Source organism: Protobothrops mucrosquamatus, unplaced genomic scaffold (assembly GCF_001527695.2).
Source record: "Protobothrops mucrosquamatus isolate PMUCROS unplaced genomic scaffold, P.Mucros_1.0 scaffold_100, whole genome shotgun sequence".
Lineage (NCBI taxonomy): Eukaryota > Metazoa > Chordata > Lepidosauria > Squamata > Viperidae > Protobothrops > Protobothrops mucrosquamatus.
The window spans coordinates 19270-36042 of NW_015386176.1; the positions used below are offsets into that span (position 1 = coordinate 19270).

Consider the following 16773-nt stretch of genomic DNA (forward strand, 5'->3'; position numbering starts at 1 on the left):
CCCCAGCCGACGGCGCCGTCCCGGCGGCTGGCCGGGCCAAGCGGAGCCAGCAGCGGCGGCGCGGCCTCGCCAAGGGTCACCGCCGAGCGGAGAGCGAGGACATGCTCATGCTGATGACTTACTCCATGGTGCCGGTAGGGGCGCGCTGGGGAAGTCACGGGGGGGGGGGAGGAAAGCTTGTGGGGGGTGCCCCTGGGCTTACAAGTGGGGCCCGAAGCTGGTGGGGTGCAGCGGTTTTCCTTTAACTTTGCATCTTTCGGGTGGGGGGGGGAGGCTACAGTTGCCGACCCTGCCCTCTCTTGAGTAGGGATGGGGGAATTGTTCAAAGGGTCCGGACAGCTCCGGGACCACTCCCAACCTTCTCCAAGGGTATTTGTGAACTAAGGAGAAGACTTGGGTTCTTGAACCAGCTCCAGAAACCCAATTACAGGTCATTCGCTTTCAAGGGTTGGGGAAAGTGTTTCTCAACAGCATATGGCCAACTTTGACTTGAGGGTCTTGAAAAAAAGCTACTGGTGGGGCGGTTTTCCTCTAACTTTGCATCTTTCTGGTGGGGGACAGTTGCCGACCCTGCCCTCTCTTGAGTAGGGATGGAGGAATTGTTCAAGGAGTCCGGACAGCTCTGGGACCAATCCCAACCTTCTCCAACTGAACTTCTTCCAAGGGTATTTGTGAAGTAAGGAGAAGACTTGGGTTCTTGAACCAGCTCTAGAAACCCAATTAGGTCAATCTCTTTCATGTCTTGGGGGAAAGTGTTCCTCAACCATGTCAGCAGTGGCCAACTTTGACTTGAAAGTCTTGAAAAGAAACCCCACCCAAATTGGAAAGGAGACCACCAGAAGAACCGAGGTTTTTGTTGTTCAGTTGCTAAGTTGTGTCCAACTCCGTGACTTCATGGATGATGGAATGCAAGGCTACACCTGTGCTCCACTGTCTCTCTGAGTTTCCCAAATTCATATTCGTTGTGTCAATGACGCTATCTAACCGTCTCATCCTCATCCTTCTCCTTTTGCCTTCCATCTTTCCCAACATTAGGTCTTTTCCAAGGAGACTTCTCCTTTGGTGGCCAAAGTATTTGAGCTTCAGCTTCAGTATTGGTCCTCCCAAAGAACAGCCAGGGTTGATTTCCTTTAGGATTGACTGATTTTATCTCCTTGTGGTCCAAGGGACTCTCAAGAGTCTTCTCCAGCACCACCATTTGAAAGCATCAGTTCTTCAGTGCTCCGCTTTCCTTATGGTTCAACTCTCACAGCTGTACATTACTACTGGGAAAGCCACTTTATGGACCTTTGCAAAGTTTAGAGTCTGGATTGAAAAATATTCTGGAAAAAGACAACCTACTTTACAGGGAAAAAAAAACTCTCCGAAGATCCTGGATTCCAACCACATTTGACAAGAGACCTTGCCTCATCTTCCATGCTGGTGGGGCCCACTTCCCACAGCTGGGCTGCACCTGTTGAACCTCTGCTGCCCTGCAGCCGTTGAAACCTCTGCCTGAGGATGACATGTTGTGCATGATGAAACTCATGAATTCTGAGATTGTGCAGATCTACTTGTGAGCATCATTTCTGTCCTGCTTCTCAAGAGAAGCACCTAAACTCAGTTCACCATTTGAAATCAAAAACGCCCTCGATGTGATTTAAAAATAAAGACATTATTAGATGACTCCTCCACAGGGCAGAGGGTGGCCACAGCTGTGGGAAGAGTCTGGCTGAGTTTCTGGAGTTTTTCTTCCTCCTTTTTTAGAGAGGTAACTTTGAGAAGGAAAGTTCTCACATCTGATGGATATAACAAGAGTATTCTCCTTTATCTATTGGAATTGGTTTAGATCGGTGTTTCTCCAACATTGCAACTTAAGACGCATGGACTTCACCTCCCAGAATTCCCCAGCCAGTACGGCTGGCTGGGGAATTCTGGGAGTTGAAGTCCACCCATCTTAAAGCTGCTGAGCTTGAAAAACACTAATTGAAATGTTTTCCAAACATCCTTCCAACTTCTCGCCAGCATAAGCAGCGGCCATACACCACTGGAGTTTCATCAGCTCCAAAAGATGGGTGGGGAGATGCTCCAGTTCGAGAGAATATATATATATAATTATAGTTAGATTGATTCTCCAGATGAGAGTCTGGCCACCCTTGAAGACACTTGCTTAGGATTGCTTGTTGTGTGCTGGAGAGACAGCGGTTAGGCAGGAAGGTTGACTGTAGTGATGAATTTCAGCACAAGAGTCTCATTTCCAGGATTGCTTTGAAGAACACGGTCAGTATGTTCTTTCTTACATCTTGGCTTTGTGATAGATTATTAGTGTTGAGCTTAAAAGTCAGTTGGTTGATTTCCTAGAAGAAAATTGTAAGGAACCTGTAAGCAATCCATACTCATTACGAAATCCATGGCATTTGCTTCTGAAATTGTCAGCAAAGATGGTTCAAGATACACATGTATCTTGAAGAGATACACAGTATCTTGAAGAGACACTCAAGAGACAAATGAACGGGCTCAAATCTTCATATTACGAACATAGTATTCAAAGACCCAAGTCTCTGGAGAAGGCTCTACTAGTGGGGAAGATGGCGGGAAAGAAAAGAAGAGGATGTCCAGCAGCAAGACTCAGCACAATGGAAGAGCTGAAGGACCAGGTGAGATTGTCATGGAGAAAATCCTTCTAACCTTGGCAATACTAGAGGATAGTAGAATCGAAGACAAAGAATTGGAGAAGATCACAACGTATCAAGATCTGAACTGAAATGGAAAGATTATGGCATGAATCCACCATGGTGTCCCAGTGGTTATTGACATAGTGGGTGCCATACTAAAAATATCTTAGAGAAAGGGCGTCCAACCTTGGCAACTTTAAGACTTGTGGACTTCAACTAACCAGGATTCCCCCAGCCAGCCATGAAGTCCACAGGTCTTAAAGTTGCCAAGATTGGACACCCCTGTCTTAGAAGGCCCTTAGAAAATCTGTGCGTTGACAAAAATTTCCACCTCCCAATGGCCAAATGGCCCACTGCTGGAATCCATATGTCTACTACACCAATACTTTAGGTTCTTGGGAGGAACTCAATGAAGGCCAACACCAGCTGAAGAACTGGCAGCTGTGACTTTACCTTGTTGTGAACGGAGAAAAATAATCTCAGAGGCAGTGATATCCTTTCCCCTCCCCCCCTTCCATATCATTTCTAAGCAAGCTGCATAGATGAGTCTATGCAGGCTGTGGATTGAGTTTGGTGGAAAAGAGACATCCCTTGCAATCCTGTTTTAGGTTTTGCATGTTTAGCTCTATGCCAGTGGTGGCAAACCTATGGCACGCGTGCCAGAGGCGGCACTCAGAGCCCTCTCTGTGGGCACACGGGCCATGCCCCGTCCCTCTTCAACCAGCTGCCCGCTAACTCGCTGAGGTCCCACATGGTCGGATGCGTCCCAGCATGGCTGGTTTCCCTCCCTCCAGTCCCATCCCTCCTGGCCTCGCATGCTCTCCTTTTCCCAGGCACAACCCACTGCATGGCCTCCTCAGCTGTCGGCCAGCCGTCCAGCTCAAAGGTGGCTTCTCTGAATTGCTGGTGGCGGGCTGCAGAATCCCAGAGTGCACCGGTTGAGGGGCCGGCAGGCTGTGGCTGCTGACGGACACTGTCGGCCCCGTGCGCTCACTGGCCGATGGTGTCAGGCAGCAGCCGCCCAGGCCCCTGCCTCGCCTCGCCTTGCCTCGCCCCACCCCACAGGACGAGCCTCTTGCCCATCGCCTCACCTGCCAGAGACCCCCTGGATCTCCCCCAACCCTGCCCAGCCCCCACAGGCATCCCTCCCCACGAGCAACATCGAGGTGACCACATCCACCTTGACCACACCCACCCAGTCTGCCATGACCACCACAGCCACGCCCACCCAGTGGGTCATGCCCACCTGGCACCCGGCGATAAATAAGTGGGTTGTGGGTTGCAGTTTGGGCACTCGGTCTCTAAAAGGTTCGCCATCACTGCTCTACACTGTGCTTTATCATAGAGCAAGGGGATCATAGAATAAAGCTTGCCTCTCACATTTTCAATATTGTGTTTTCAATAGCAGTTTGGGGGCTGGATCTTCGGACGGAGATAAACACCCGAAGAAAGAAAAATTAGGGGCCTTTTCTGACTTGGTTGTCTCTGCCAAAATAATGCAAGAAGATGCAATTTCTGCCTCCACCTCTTTGCTTTTTCTCTTAATGACTCATAGCTTCCTCGCTGTCTTTTTTTGGGTGCAATAACTGAGCAATTAATCTCTCTTTAAACCTTGCTGTGTGGGGAAGAGAGGCAAAAGGTGTCCCTATCTTCACAATCAGGCATGCTTTGAGACTGGATGAGGGTGGACTATGAAACAAAAATAAACACCAAAATCGGTATGATTAAACCATTGTTGATCAAGCGAAAAACCCAGGGCGCAGAGCAGAAGGAACACGTCGGACATTTGGGGGATTTGACGTTCATCCAGGCTGTTGCCATTCACTTTTCTTATTCACCGAATCAAGCTTGCATTAATGCATGATTGTTTTTGTTCTAAGGTGCCCACAGTCCAAGATTCTGAAACAGGTTTTGGGCTCTCCATGAATGACCAATATTGAAGGACCCCACTGCTTTTTTTTCCCCTGCTAATTTTTCAGCCAGTTTTGATTTTTCTCAATCACACTATATTGTCTTCTCCGTGGGTGGAGAATTGGAGTTCAAGGAGGCTAATATTCCATTCTTACCTGTTGCTCGCAGATGGGTGCCTCCTTAGTTGAACAGCATTGAAGCTGTATGGTCCTACAAGCTTCCAAGTTGGGAGATCTACATGAAGATGGGTAACTTTTTCAAGGTGGAGTCCATTTTTGGCCTTTGAATGCTTCACACTGGGCCAGACTCAAAAGTGAGCAGAGACAGGACAAAGAAATGGATGAAGCCAGGGATAAACAAGCTTTAATCTATATTCAGGTCCAGTTAAATGCATTTATATGATTGTACCTTGTACATTCATGATCTCATGCAACCGTAGCCAGGTACCAGTGGCAGCATCTTTTGAAAGGATTTAAGGCAGCGTTTCTCAACCTTGACAACTTTAAGAAGTGTAGACTTAAATTCTTACAATCTTGCTGGCTGAGGGATTCTGGGAGTTGATTTCCACACAACTCAAAATTGCCAAGGTTGAGAAACATTGGTCGAAGGATTCATATCCAAGGCTTTGGTGCTGGATTATAGAGGTGATCCTGAAGAAACAGGTGGTGTATTCGTGACTGAGATGAATGTGCTGGTTCAGTCACTTTTGGATATGAACCAGGGTGTCTCATTATGTTGAGGATACCCAATGTTATTTCTCAATATTACTTGAATCAGGTGAGGCTGTGACTGGTGAATTCTGGCAATTGACGTCCATACACATAGAGGCACCTATGGAGAAGGTCTGGGTGGTTTCATTCTAGGAATTCTTGAAGGAATTCCTTCATACTAATTCTGAAGGAATACTGAGTCTTTGCAAGTTATTGATTATTATCTTTCAAACCCAACTTGAGCTCCAAATATTTGAAGGACCACTTCCCTATCATAACATCCTTTACAACTCCACCAGTCAGCATTAGGGACCTCTGTTCTTCTGTTCCTCTCTAGGTTGCAAGCTTTACCAATCAATATTAGGGACCTCTGTTCTTCTGTTCCTCTCTAGGTTGCAAGCTTTACCAATCAACATTAGGGACCTCTGTTCTTCTGTTCCTCTCTAGGTTGCAAGCTTTACCAATCAACATTAGGGACCTCTGTTCTTCTATTCCTCTCTAGGTTGCAACTTGCAGTGGCAAAGAAGGGCTTAGGTTGGAGATTACAGAATGTCATGTTTCACAACAACACAAGTCACAACACTGGAAAGTTGATATATTTTATACGCTTGGGCTGGACAGAGTATGGGAAGTAGATTGTCCGTCCCTAATCACTAATGACTGCTTTTAAAACAATCTTACTTTCTTTGCCTGGTCTCTCCACCATGGCCTCATAGGGGAAGATCAACCCGTGGCCTCACTTTGAAAGTTAGTCTGGGTCACGTCTTGGAACACAGGCTCCGTTCGTCATCCTTTGAGACATTGCATTTTCTCTAAGTGTAAGCAATATTGTTTGCACAGAACAGTCTTATAATAATAATAATAATAATAAAGTTGGAAGGGACCTTGGAGGTCATCGAGTCCAACCCCCTGCTCAGGCAGGAAACCCTACACCATTTTGGACAAATGGCCATCCAGTCTCTTCTTAAAAACTTCCAGTGTTGGAGCATTCACCGCTTCTGGAGGCAGGTTGTTCCATTGGTCTTGTTCCCTTCCTGAAGGTCTCGAACGATCATATGGGGTGGCCATGAATGGGAAAAAAAATACGATTTTAGAAACCATTTTTCCTCATTGTCAGCACAATGCAGAAACTCTACAATCAGAAGCTTGCCAGAGCTTTAGGCTCACAAAAATCTTAAACTGTGCTTGCTGGGAATTAAAATCAAGATGAAATGCATTAAATGTGGGCACGTGTCTATCTGAGCAGGAATTTTCTACTGAAAATCTGAACAGTGCTGTAACCTGACAGCCATTCTTTATGTTATTTATACTCTTTTCTTTCTTCACCCAAAAAGGTACAAAACAGGAGCGAGACAAGATTACAACCCCAGATCTACAACTGTTAAAATTATTTCAGTGTTAGGAATCCAAATTTAAATTCTCTAAAATTTCTAATGCAAAGTACAAGTCCTTCAAAGGTGACCTTTGAAACGTCTTCTTCTTTTAGGTCCGGGTAATGCTCGAGTTGTGCAACAGCACAAAAGGAGTGTGTTTAACAGGTAAGAATGTCAGTGATGACGGTCTGGGAGGAAAGAATGAATTTTCCTTGGACATATGCTGTGCCCCATCCCGATCTCTTTCAAAGGTAGTTAACACTATGTTCTTAGCTTGAGTGGGTAAGGTGTACCCAGTGTTTAAGTGGTTCTTGAACCTGGTTGTGCTGATTAAAATATTTCTCTTGTTTTCTGTTAAGATGTTGGCATAGTCCTACATCCAAGCCCTGCATTCTTGGTTTAGTATTAAGCTAAGCAATGGCTCAGCGGTTAAAGATGCTGAGCTTGTCAGCTGGAAAGGTTTGAGATCTGAGTGCCACGGGATGGGGTGAGTTCCTGTTCCTTGCTCCAGCTCCTGCAAATCCAGCAGTTTGAAAGCATGCAAATGCGAATAGATAAATCGGTGGGAAAGGAACAGCATTCCATGTATCTCTGGCATATAGCCATGCTGGCCACATGACTGTGGAAAGCGACTTCGGACAATGCTGGCTCTGCCCCCTAGAGTCAGACACAACTGGACAGAGGAAACCTTTGCCTTTTACCTTTACCTTACGCTTAGTCTTTATTTGTAATTCTTTGTTTTATTCTCTATTTAGGTCCACCGGGATTACCAGGTAATATATATTTTCTTTTCTGGCTCTATTGTCTTGGTCTTACTGAAAAAAAAACCCCCCACCGTATTAAAGTCCTCCTCCTGTTTCTCATTCCTCTCGTATTTCCCCTTTGCTGAATTTCCAACTGGAAATTTGCTAGAGTTGGCCACTTGGAGCTCCAGAATGAGCCTTGGATGTTAGTAGAATTACTGAAACAAAAATAAGAATAATGTTACTGAACCATGGTTGGGTTTGATCGTGACTAAACTTGCTTTTGGTTTAGTGTGAATCAAAGCCTTACCATTGCTGAACCATGGTTTATTTATTTATTTATTTATTTATTTATTTATCAAACTTATATGCCGCCCTTCTCCCCACAGGACTCAGGGCGGCTCACAGCATATTAAAAAACAGTACAAAACATTATCCCCAATAAAAACCAATTAAAAACAAATATTTACCGCTGTGTCATATTAAAATAATAATTAAAATTTTCCCTATTTAAAATTCTCCCTAGGCCAGACCCGCTTGCTGGAAAAGCCATGTCTTGAGGGCGCGGCGAAAAGATAGGAGATCCGGAATCGTCCGGATCTCGGGGGGTAGTTCGTTCCAGAGGGTGGGGGCACCCACAGAGAAGGCCCTCCCCCTGGGGGTCGCCAGCCTACATTGCTTGGCCGCCGGCACCCTGAGGAGGCCCGCTCTGTGGGAGCGTACCGGTCTATGGGAGGGAATCTGCGGCAGAAGGCGGTCTCGGAGATAGCCAGGTCCTATGCCATGGAGCGCTTTAAAGGTGGTAACTAACACCTTAAAGTTAGTAGAATTACTGAAACAAAAATAAGAATAATGTTACTGAACCATGGTTGGGTTTGATCGTGACTAAACTTGCTTTTGGTTTGGTGTAAGTCGAAGCCTTACCACTTCTGAACCATGGTTGATGGTTTGATGTGCTCCACATGTGAATCCGATGAGTTTATGCAATGTAACAAACCATGGCTTAGCCTGATACAATAACCAGATGATTGGGGGCCAATAACCTGTTCAGATGACCTTGGTGGTGATGGAGAAATGGGTCCTTTCCTCCTGCGCCTCCCCTCTGATCATTATTTGTGAAGCCCTAACATGATCCTGTGAGAATCTTCACTTGGAAATAACTCTTTCTGTCTTTCAGCGTCTGATTTTCTTCTGGGAAGAGACAAAACATTAAAAAAATATTCTTTGACTTCATCAGGTCCCCCTGGAATTGATGGATTGCCTGGTTTGAATGGATCTGATGGTGCTCCTGGTATTCCTGGAGAAAGGGGAGAACCAGGAAAAAGAGGGAAAACAGGTATACTCACGAAACATGAGTGATGAAGTTGATCTAAATTCTCTGCTCCAGCTTAATCCACGGAGCCATTGAGGCGCTTCAGGCAAATTAAATCTGGTGATTTGATTTTTTCCCCCTAGGCTTAAGTAGAGCTGATATTGACAACCCACAATGTCTCAGATCTTGGTCTATTTGTATTTTCAGACTAGATTGTTGCATTGTATGGAATTAGATTTCTTCCTTCCTTCCTTCCTTCCTTCCTTCCTTCCTTCCTTCCTTCCTTCCTTCCTTCCTTCCTTCCTTCCTCCCTCCCTCCCTCCCTCCCTCCCTCCCTCCCTCCCTTCCATTTGTACACCGTCCATCTCACCTAAGTGACTCTGAAATAATGAGGTTCCTCAAATGATCTAGTATCTCAGCCAACATAATTTTGCCTGGGCCTTGAATGAGATGCAACTTAGTTGGAATCTGGTTTAGTCATAGCATTGGATGTTGAATATGTGCTCCTTGTGATGAGGAGTTTGAGTGATCAACACCTGGGTGTTTTCAAGGCAGTAGCAAATTTTTTATGGGTAGCCTTAGCTTACAGAAGCCCTTTGATGCCTTCAAGGAACCCCAAAGGTACTTTTTCCAAAAGGCAACAAGACTTTCTTGGTTTTTCTTCTTTGAAAACATTTTGCTTCTCATCTAAGATGTTTCGTCAGTTCTGAAGAAGCTTCTTGGATGAGAAGAAAAACGTTTTCAAGGGAAAAACCAAGAAAGTCCAGTTGCCTTTTGGAAAAAGCACCTTTGGGACAACCATGACCTGGATGATTGAGAATCTCCATAGACACCTTCAAGGAATCATTAATTTCATTGGGTTTCTTCCTTTTGTACATGTACGGTATATATTGTTACGTACATATGTATTAATGGGATGCCATTTTTAAAAATTCTGTAACTTGGTCTTGACCATAAACAAACAAATAAATAAATGAATACTCTCAGAGCAAGCTGGGTGGGGTTGAATTCATGTCTCCTTTATGGGTCTATGTAAACATCTCCTCCAGGCCTTGGGATTGCATTTATTCTCGGCTGCCTCTCTCTTGCGGCGTTTAATGTTCTCCTGTGTTTTCCAGGACCTAAGGGCGACCCTGGAGAGAAGGGTGAAAAAGGAGATCCTGGTGAAATTGGCGCACCTGGAAATGAGGGGGGACGAGGGGAAAAGGGCTCCAGAGGGCCCAAAGGTGACAAAGGAGAAGCAAACAACGAACTGGCTTCAGAAGGTAAGATGAAATTGTGGTCTAAAGAAAGCATAAGGGTGGTTGAGTTGGAAACCAACCTTTTCCAAGTTGATGCCTTCCAGATGTGCTGACTTCAGAGGATGTAATTGAAACACATCTGGAAGACATCAGGGTGGGGAAGGCTTGTTCTTCATTGTGTCTAGCCAAGATTTTTTTTTTAAAAAAATATTTGTTTATTTATTCAATTTCTATAGCCACCCAACTCAACCAAGTGACTCTGATGCTTGGGGATGAGCATGGGTTGGGCACAAACATGCTAGAACAGGGGTGTCAAACTGCTGGCCCACGGGCCGGATGTGTCACGTGGAAGCCACATCCACCCCAGCTCTGGCAAGGGGAAAGAAATTCACCATACGTCGTGACACATCATGTGACGCGGCGAGTTTGACACCCCTGTGCTAGAAGGTTCTTTCGCACTGTCACTTAAAGACTCAGTTCTGAAGGGTGGATCCATTTGAAACAGGGGTGTCAAACTCAATTTCATTGAGGGCCACATCAGCATTGCGGTTGTCCTTGGGGGGCCCGGGTAGGTTTGACCAGGGTGGGCGTGGCTGGAGTGGGTGTGGCCTACTGGGTGGGCGTGACCAGTTCTACATCATTTGTGTCAAGGGTGCCTGTGGGGGCCTGGACAGGAGTGGGACAGATCTGAGGGTCTCTGGCAGAAGGGGGTGGGACCGGGGCAAGCGCCAAGGCATAGTCTTGCCACAGATTCCCTCCCACAGACCGGTACGCTCCCACAGAGCGGGCCTCCTCAGGGTGCCGGCGGCCAAGCAATGTCGGCTGGCGACCCCCAGGGGGAGGGCCTTCTCTGTGGGTGCCCCCACCCTCTGGAACGAACTACCCCCCGAGATCCGGACGATTCCGGATCTCCTAACCTTCCGCCGCGCCCTCAAGACATGGCTTTTTCAGCAAGCGGGACTGACCTAGGGTGAATTTTTAAATAGGGACAATTTTAATGATTTTAATAAGACACAGCTATAAATATTTGGTTTCTAATTGGCTTTTACAGGGGAAATGTTTTGTATTGTTTTTAATATGCTGTGAGCCGCCCTGAGTCCCATGGGGAGAAGGGCGGCATATAAGTTAAATAAATAAATAAATAAATAAATAGTCCACTGGAAGAGCCTGCCGAAACCCTTCCCCCAGAGTCCATCAAGCCGGATATGTGAAATAGGCCAGGGGAGACGGTGCGTGTGCCCACAGAGAGGGCTCTGAGTGCCGCCTCTGGCACCTGTGCCATAGGTTCGCCACCACTGCCCTAGAGTCCACTGCTTTCAGATAACTCATGTGGCAGCAGAGATGATCTGAAGCTGACCTAATGGTGGTGGAGAGGTCCACACTGTTGTTATTCATGCGGACAGCCTCTGGATTCTGATGAATTCTGGACGGAGGGAAAGGAGATGATTCTCGCAACAAGCAAAGCCTCCAAAGTTTGCTGAGCGTCCGCTCAGAAAAAGTCATTTTTTTCTCGTCTTTTTTTCATCGGTGCTTCTAGGTGAGAAAGGTGATCCTGGTCCTCCAGGACCTCCTGGTCCTCCAGGACCTCAGGGACCACCAGGACCACCAGGAACTTCAGGAAAACGTAAAGCCAAGTCCCAGGAGGAGAAGATCTACAACACCGAATGCACAGGTGAGCGTTTCTGGATGCTAACTACAGGTCACCTGCTGCTTTTTCCTCTCCGTTTCGTTTCTGATTCAAAGTTCAGATGATCTACTATTTGCTCTTCAGGGCAGAGCAAATGAACCCCTTGAGCTATTTCTCCTTCCAGGCTTTGACTAAGTTCTCCTGCTCTTTCTATGTCTGGATCATTCCTTAGGTAGCTCCAGTGAAGTATCTCCACCCTCCTCTCCACCCCACTCCCCCTAAAAAAACTGAATTTAATTCTGCTATGTTTGGTGGGTCTCACCTTTTTTTGTTTTTTTTCTGAAGGTGGCCCCCTGCTTATTTTCTAACAAGCCTGTGAAGTGGGTACGTGGCCCTCTTCCAATGCTTGGAACAGAACGTGCCATTTCAAGGATGCTGAGGGGGGGGGAATCTTGCTTTCACCCTCTCCTCTATGTACTATTTTGGAGGCTGCCTGATTAGCTCACCATGGAGCTGGCGCCCTACTGGTTCCATCTCCTGCTGTGTCTAGCTTCTGCCTTATCTTATGTGATGGAGGAGAAGATAATTGAGGATGGATAGGGACTTGAGCAGTCATTTGCAAGGCAAGCCTTGATTTGTCAGTACTCAATTGAACCTAGAGCGATGCTTAAATCCATCTCTAAGCCCAGAAACTGAGCAACAGAGCACAGAGTTTTGTCTCCAGGGACAAGTTCCAGGATAAGCTGGACAAACCCTTGCATGGAACTCTGGAGAATCTGATTTGATGGAAGGGAAAGCCCATTAGTGAATGGTCCAGCTCAGGCTTTATGAGTAAATGCTCTCAGGTTCAACCTTGAGATCTCCAAGAAGGGGTTGGACAACATTTTGGGGTGAGAGCTGCTGTTAAGATGGGGCTACTGAGGGGTGTGGCTGAATGATCTACCTTGGTTCAAAGCAGCTCTTCCCTAATTCTTCCTCTTTTGCTTGAAGCTACCCAGTTTCGAAGACAGAGAAGACCAGAAGTAGGATGTGAGAGAATTGTGATTGCACAAACTAACTTTTCTCCTACTTTGAAGGGGTCTGAACTAAGCTAGAGCACCAGCAGTAGACGTCTGTTTGGGCTGAACCTCCAGCCTCACTTGTGAGAATGAAAGAATCTTATCTGCCCACCCAGAATTGGATGTAGCCATCCCTTTAGGCTGAAGAACAATTTTAATGGGGAACCAGGGAGGTCTGGATGATAGTACAAGAGCTGACACTTAGAGCAACCTCACACAACACCTAAGGGTGCTTCAAAGTCTGCTTTGTGAGAAGGGGACTACTTGACAATTTTCTTCTACAGAAGCAGGGATTCCAGTGCTCAAGGAGAACATATCTACACGCTGTTCTGCTCCTTTACAAGGAGAGAATGCTGTGTACCGTGAAGTAGCTGCAGTAGGATTCAGGGAGCCTTCCTTGAAACAACACGGCTTCTTCACCCTGAACTCAAGGTGGCATGTGGGGTGGGAAAGCTTATCTAAGACTGATGTTTGCTTCTGGTTTGAGATCCGTGGGCTTACTGATCTCTAGGGCTTGGAGGATTTCCAATGGAAACATGGATGGCCTTCGATTTTTCTGCTTCTTTTCGTTAAAGGTTACGGCGAGTCACAAATCCTGTTCCTGTCCTCATCACAAATGATAGTTTGGGCCTTGACTCTTCCAAACAAAAAGATAAAAACCTTGGTCTGCCCTCCTAGGAAAAGGAACTGTTGAAAGAGAAATATCACTCCCTTCTAGACTCCCAGATCTGCCATAAGCACATGTTTCTAGGGCTGTGTAACGAGGAAAAAGAAATTCTCACCTCTTCATATGGTGAAAGAGTAAACAGGAGTCTTTAACCTTTGGATTGTGAGATGAGACACGATTGGCGTTGGTATATTGTGTGTGCACAGCCCATCAGCTTTCGCCTCCAGACTACCAGTAGTAACCTAAGGACCCTTGAACTCCTAAATAACCATCAAAATAGGCCAGAATGTGTCCCTCCACAGATTTTGGCCACGTTGAGGTTGGAACCTGGAATTCATTCTCTGGATCAGCTCCCAAAGTGGATGTGATAAGGAGTGGTATAAAAAGGCATTAGATATACCAGGGGTCTTCAAACTTGGTAACTTTAAGACTTGTGGACTTCAACTTGTGGAATTCTGGGAGTTGAAGTCCACAAGTCTTAAAGTTGCCAAGTTTGAAGACCCCTGAGATAGACTATCATCAGCAATTAACATTGATAAAAGATGTCAAGTTTTTAAACCTGGAAGGTTGGAGGTAAAGAAAACATTGTAAATAAATCATGTTTTAGCATCACGAAGAAATGCCTTTTTTTGGGGAGGGGGGGAAAGTTCAGCTGCAGTCTCTGCCTCTCTCTCTCTCCTGCCCCTCCTGTTTTAGGGGAGGCCTGCAGCATTCCAAATGACGATACCCTCGCCGGGAAAGCCAAAGAGAGAGCCCATCTCCATCAGCGCAGAAAACGCGGTACAGTAGTTCATTCCAAATCCCTCTTGAAAAGTTCTTGGTGCCTACCGCCTGCTCTCTCTCTTGCCCTGACTCTTCTCTTCTCCTGTTAGAAAACATGATTGAGTCTATTGGGAAGCCCGAAGAGATCGTCAAACTGAAGCAGAGTTACGGGGCGTGGATGGTAGATCTCGGAAACCGCACCAGCGAAAAGATTTGGATCGCTGAGCATTTCACGGGTAAACCTGGAGTTCCCTGCTTGGTCTTGTAAACAGAAGATCCAGTTATGCTTTCAGAACAGCACTAGCATTTAGGCTTATATACCGCCCCCCTAGCGCTTCACAGCACTCTCTGGACAGTTAACAGTGGTATGCAATATGAAAATAATATAGAAGCATTATTTGTGTTAATAATAATAATAATAATAATAATAATAATAATAATAATAATAACAACAACAACAACAACAACAACAACAACAACAATAATAAAAAAGTTGGAAGGGACCTCGGAGGTCATCTAGTCCAACCTCCTGCTCAGGCAGGAAACCCTATATCATTTCGGACAAATGGCTGTCCAGTTTCTTCTTAAAAACTTCCAGTGTTGGCGCATTCACCGCTTCTGGAGGCAGATTGTTCCACTGGTTATTTTTTTATTATTTATTAAATTTATATACCGCCCTATCTCCCTTACGGGACTCAGGGCGGTGAACAGGCGATACTAAAAACCACAATAATAAATAGTTTCTGTTCTAACAATAGTTAATTGTTCTAACTGTCAGGAAGTTTCTCCTTAGTTCTAGGTTGCTTCTCTTTTTGGTTAGTTTCCACCCGTTGCTTTTTGTCCTGCCTTCAGGCGCCTTGGAGAATAGCCTGACTCCCTCTTCTTTGGGGCAGCCCCTGAGATATTGGAGCACTGCTATCATGTCCCCCCTCGTCCTTCTCTTCGTTAAACTAGACATACCCAATTCCAGCAACCTTTCCTTATATGTTTTAGCCTCCAGTCCCCTGATCATCTTTGTTGCTCTTCTCTGTACTCTTTCTAGAGTCTCAACATCTTTTTTACTGGGTCCTCATTTTACCGATCTCAGAAGGATGGAAGGCTGAGTCAACTTTGAGCCCCGTCAGGATCGAATTCCAGGCTGTGGGCAGAATTTATCTGCAATACTCACTTTAACCACTGGGCCACCAGGGCTTTTTAACTGTTTAGAAATCATGTTAAGACACAGACCCTTTTCTTTTCAAAACTCAGGCATTTAAAATACTGGGTGCCCTTCTTTTAAAAAGGAAGAGAAATTCTTAGCAAGTGTGAAAATACTGTGTTTCCCTAAAAATAAGACCCAACTGGAAAAGAAGCCCTAGCATGATTTTTCAGGATGCTTGTAATATAAGCCCCCCTCCAAAATAAGCCCCAGTTAAGACTGTCAACCAGATGAGTGCATTTAGTACCGTATTTCCCTGAATATATGCCCTAACTGGAAAAGAAGCCCTGATGCGTCTTTTGGAGCAAAACTTAATATAAGTCTTATTTTTGGGGAAATACAGTAGGGCAAATGCAGACCTTGCCCATTGATGCTGCTGTTCTTAGAAAGTGGGGAAAAAAGTTACATTTCTTAGGTAGTGATCTAAGCCGTGGATCTGATGCAAGGTTTCCCCCTTTGCATTCATTGACTAGGCTCATGCATCACTCTTGAGCCATAATTTGATTTTTGTCTTAAAATATTGAGTGAGCCCGTCCATTGGGGCTTGTGAACTATGATTTATGACTTATCATGTTGCATGAAGTGAGCTAATCAAGACTTATACAAGAAACCCTGGTTAAAAGTAATGGATAAACCTCACCATTGGGATTTATCAGCTATGATTTATGGCTTAGCATTTACGATTTGTGTCCTGTCAGAATTGCGCATCTCTGGTGTGGCATAAATGCTATCAACTGTGGCTTATTGGACAAATCATAGATTTGTAAAATATGTGAAGCTAGCCAGTGTGAAAATGTACATCAACTGCTTAATCCTGGTAGGTAAGCTATGTATACTTCGCGAGATTTATATCCTGCCTGTCCCCCCAGGAGCTCAGCATAACTTATATATAGGCATCTCCTTTCTTTTCTATCTCTATAACAATCAATCTGCTTGGTAGGTTGTGCTATGTGAGATTGACTTGGCCATAAGTCATTCAGTGGGTCTCTGTGGTTGTCAGCCTTGTGAGATAGCTTGGAATACTGCATCCAGTTTTGGTCACCACGATGCAAAAAAGATGTTGAGACTCTAGAAAAAGTACAGAGAAGAGCAACAAAGATGATTAGGGGACTGGAGGCTAAAACATGAGGAACGGTTGCTGGAATTGGGTATGTTTACTTTAACGAAGAGAAGGACAAGGGGGGACATGATAGCAGTCTTCCAGTATCTCAGGGGCTGCCCCAAAGAAGAGGGAGTCAAGCTATTCTCCAAAGCGCCTGAAGGCAGGACAAGAAGCAATGGATGGAAACTAACCAAAGAGAGAAGCAACCTAGAACTAAGGAGAAACTTCCTGACAGTTAGAACAATTAACCAGTGGAAAAACCTGCCTTCACAAGCAGTGAATGCTCCAACACTGGAGGTTTTTAAGAAGAGACTGGACAGCCATTTGTCCGAAATGGTATAGGGTTTCCTGCCTGAGCAGGGGGTTGGACTAGATGACCTCCAAGGTCCCTTCCAACATCATCATCATTATTATT

General features: G+C 45.5%; 1 protein-coding gene across 1 annotated transcript in view; it reads left to right on the forward strand.

The window, feature by feature from the left end:
- Window positions 1-101: 101 nt before the first annotated feature.
- The window catches only part of GLDN (gliomedin), a 22167-nt gene continuing 5495 nt past the window's right edge, over window positions 102-16773 (forward strand). The window contains exons 1-8 of the mRNA XM_029284030.1: window positions 102-134; window positions 6762-6813; window positions 7404-7421; window positions 8629-8727; window positions 9822-9968; window positions 11482-11616; window positions 13993-14076; window positions 14169-14294. Of these exons, the coding sequence (XP_029139863.1) occupies window positions 102-134; window positions 6762-6813; window positions 7404-7421; window positions 8629-8727; window positions 9822-9968; window positions 11482-11616; window positions 13993-14076; window positions 14169-14294 (694 nt within the window). The remainder of the gene's footprint in view (window positions 135-6761; window positions 6814-7403; window positions 7422-8628; window positions 8728-9821; window positions 9969-11481; window positions 11617-13992; window positions 14077-14168; window positions 14295-16773) is intronic.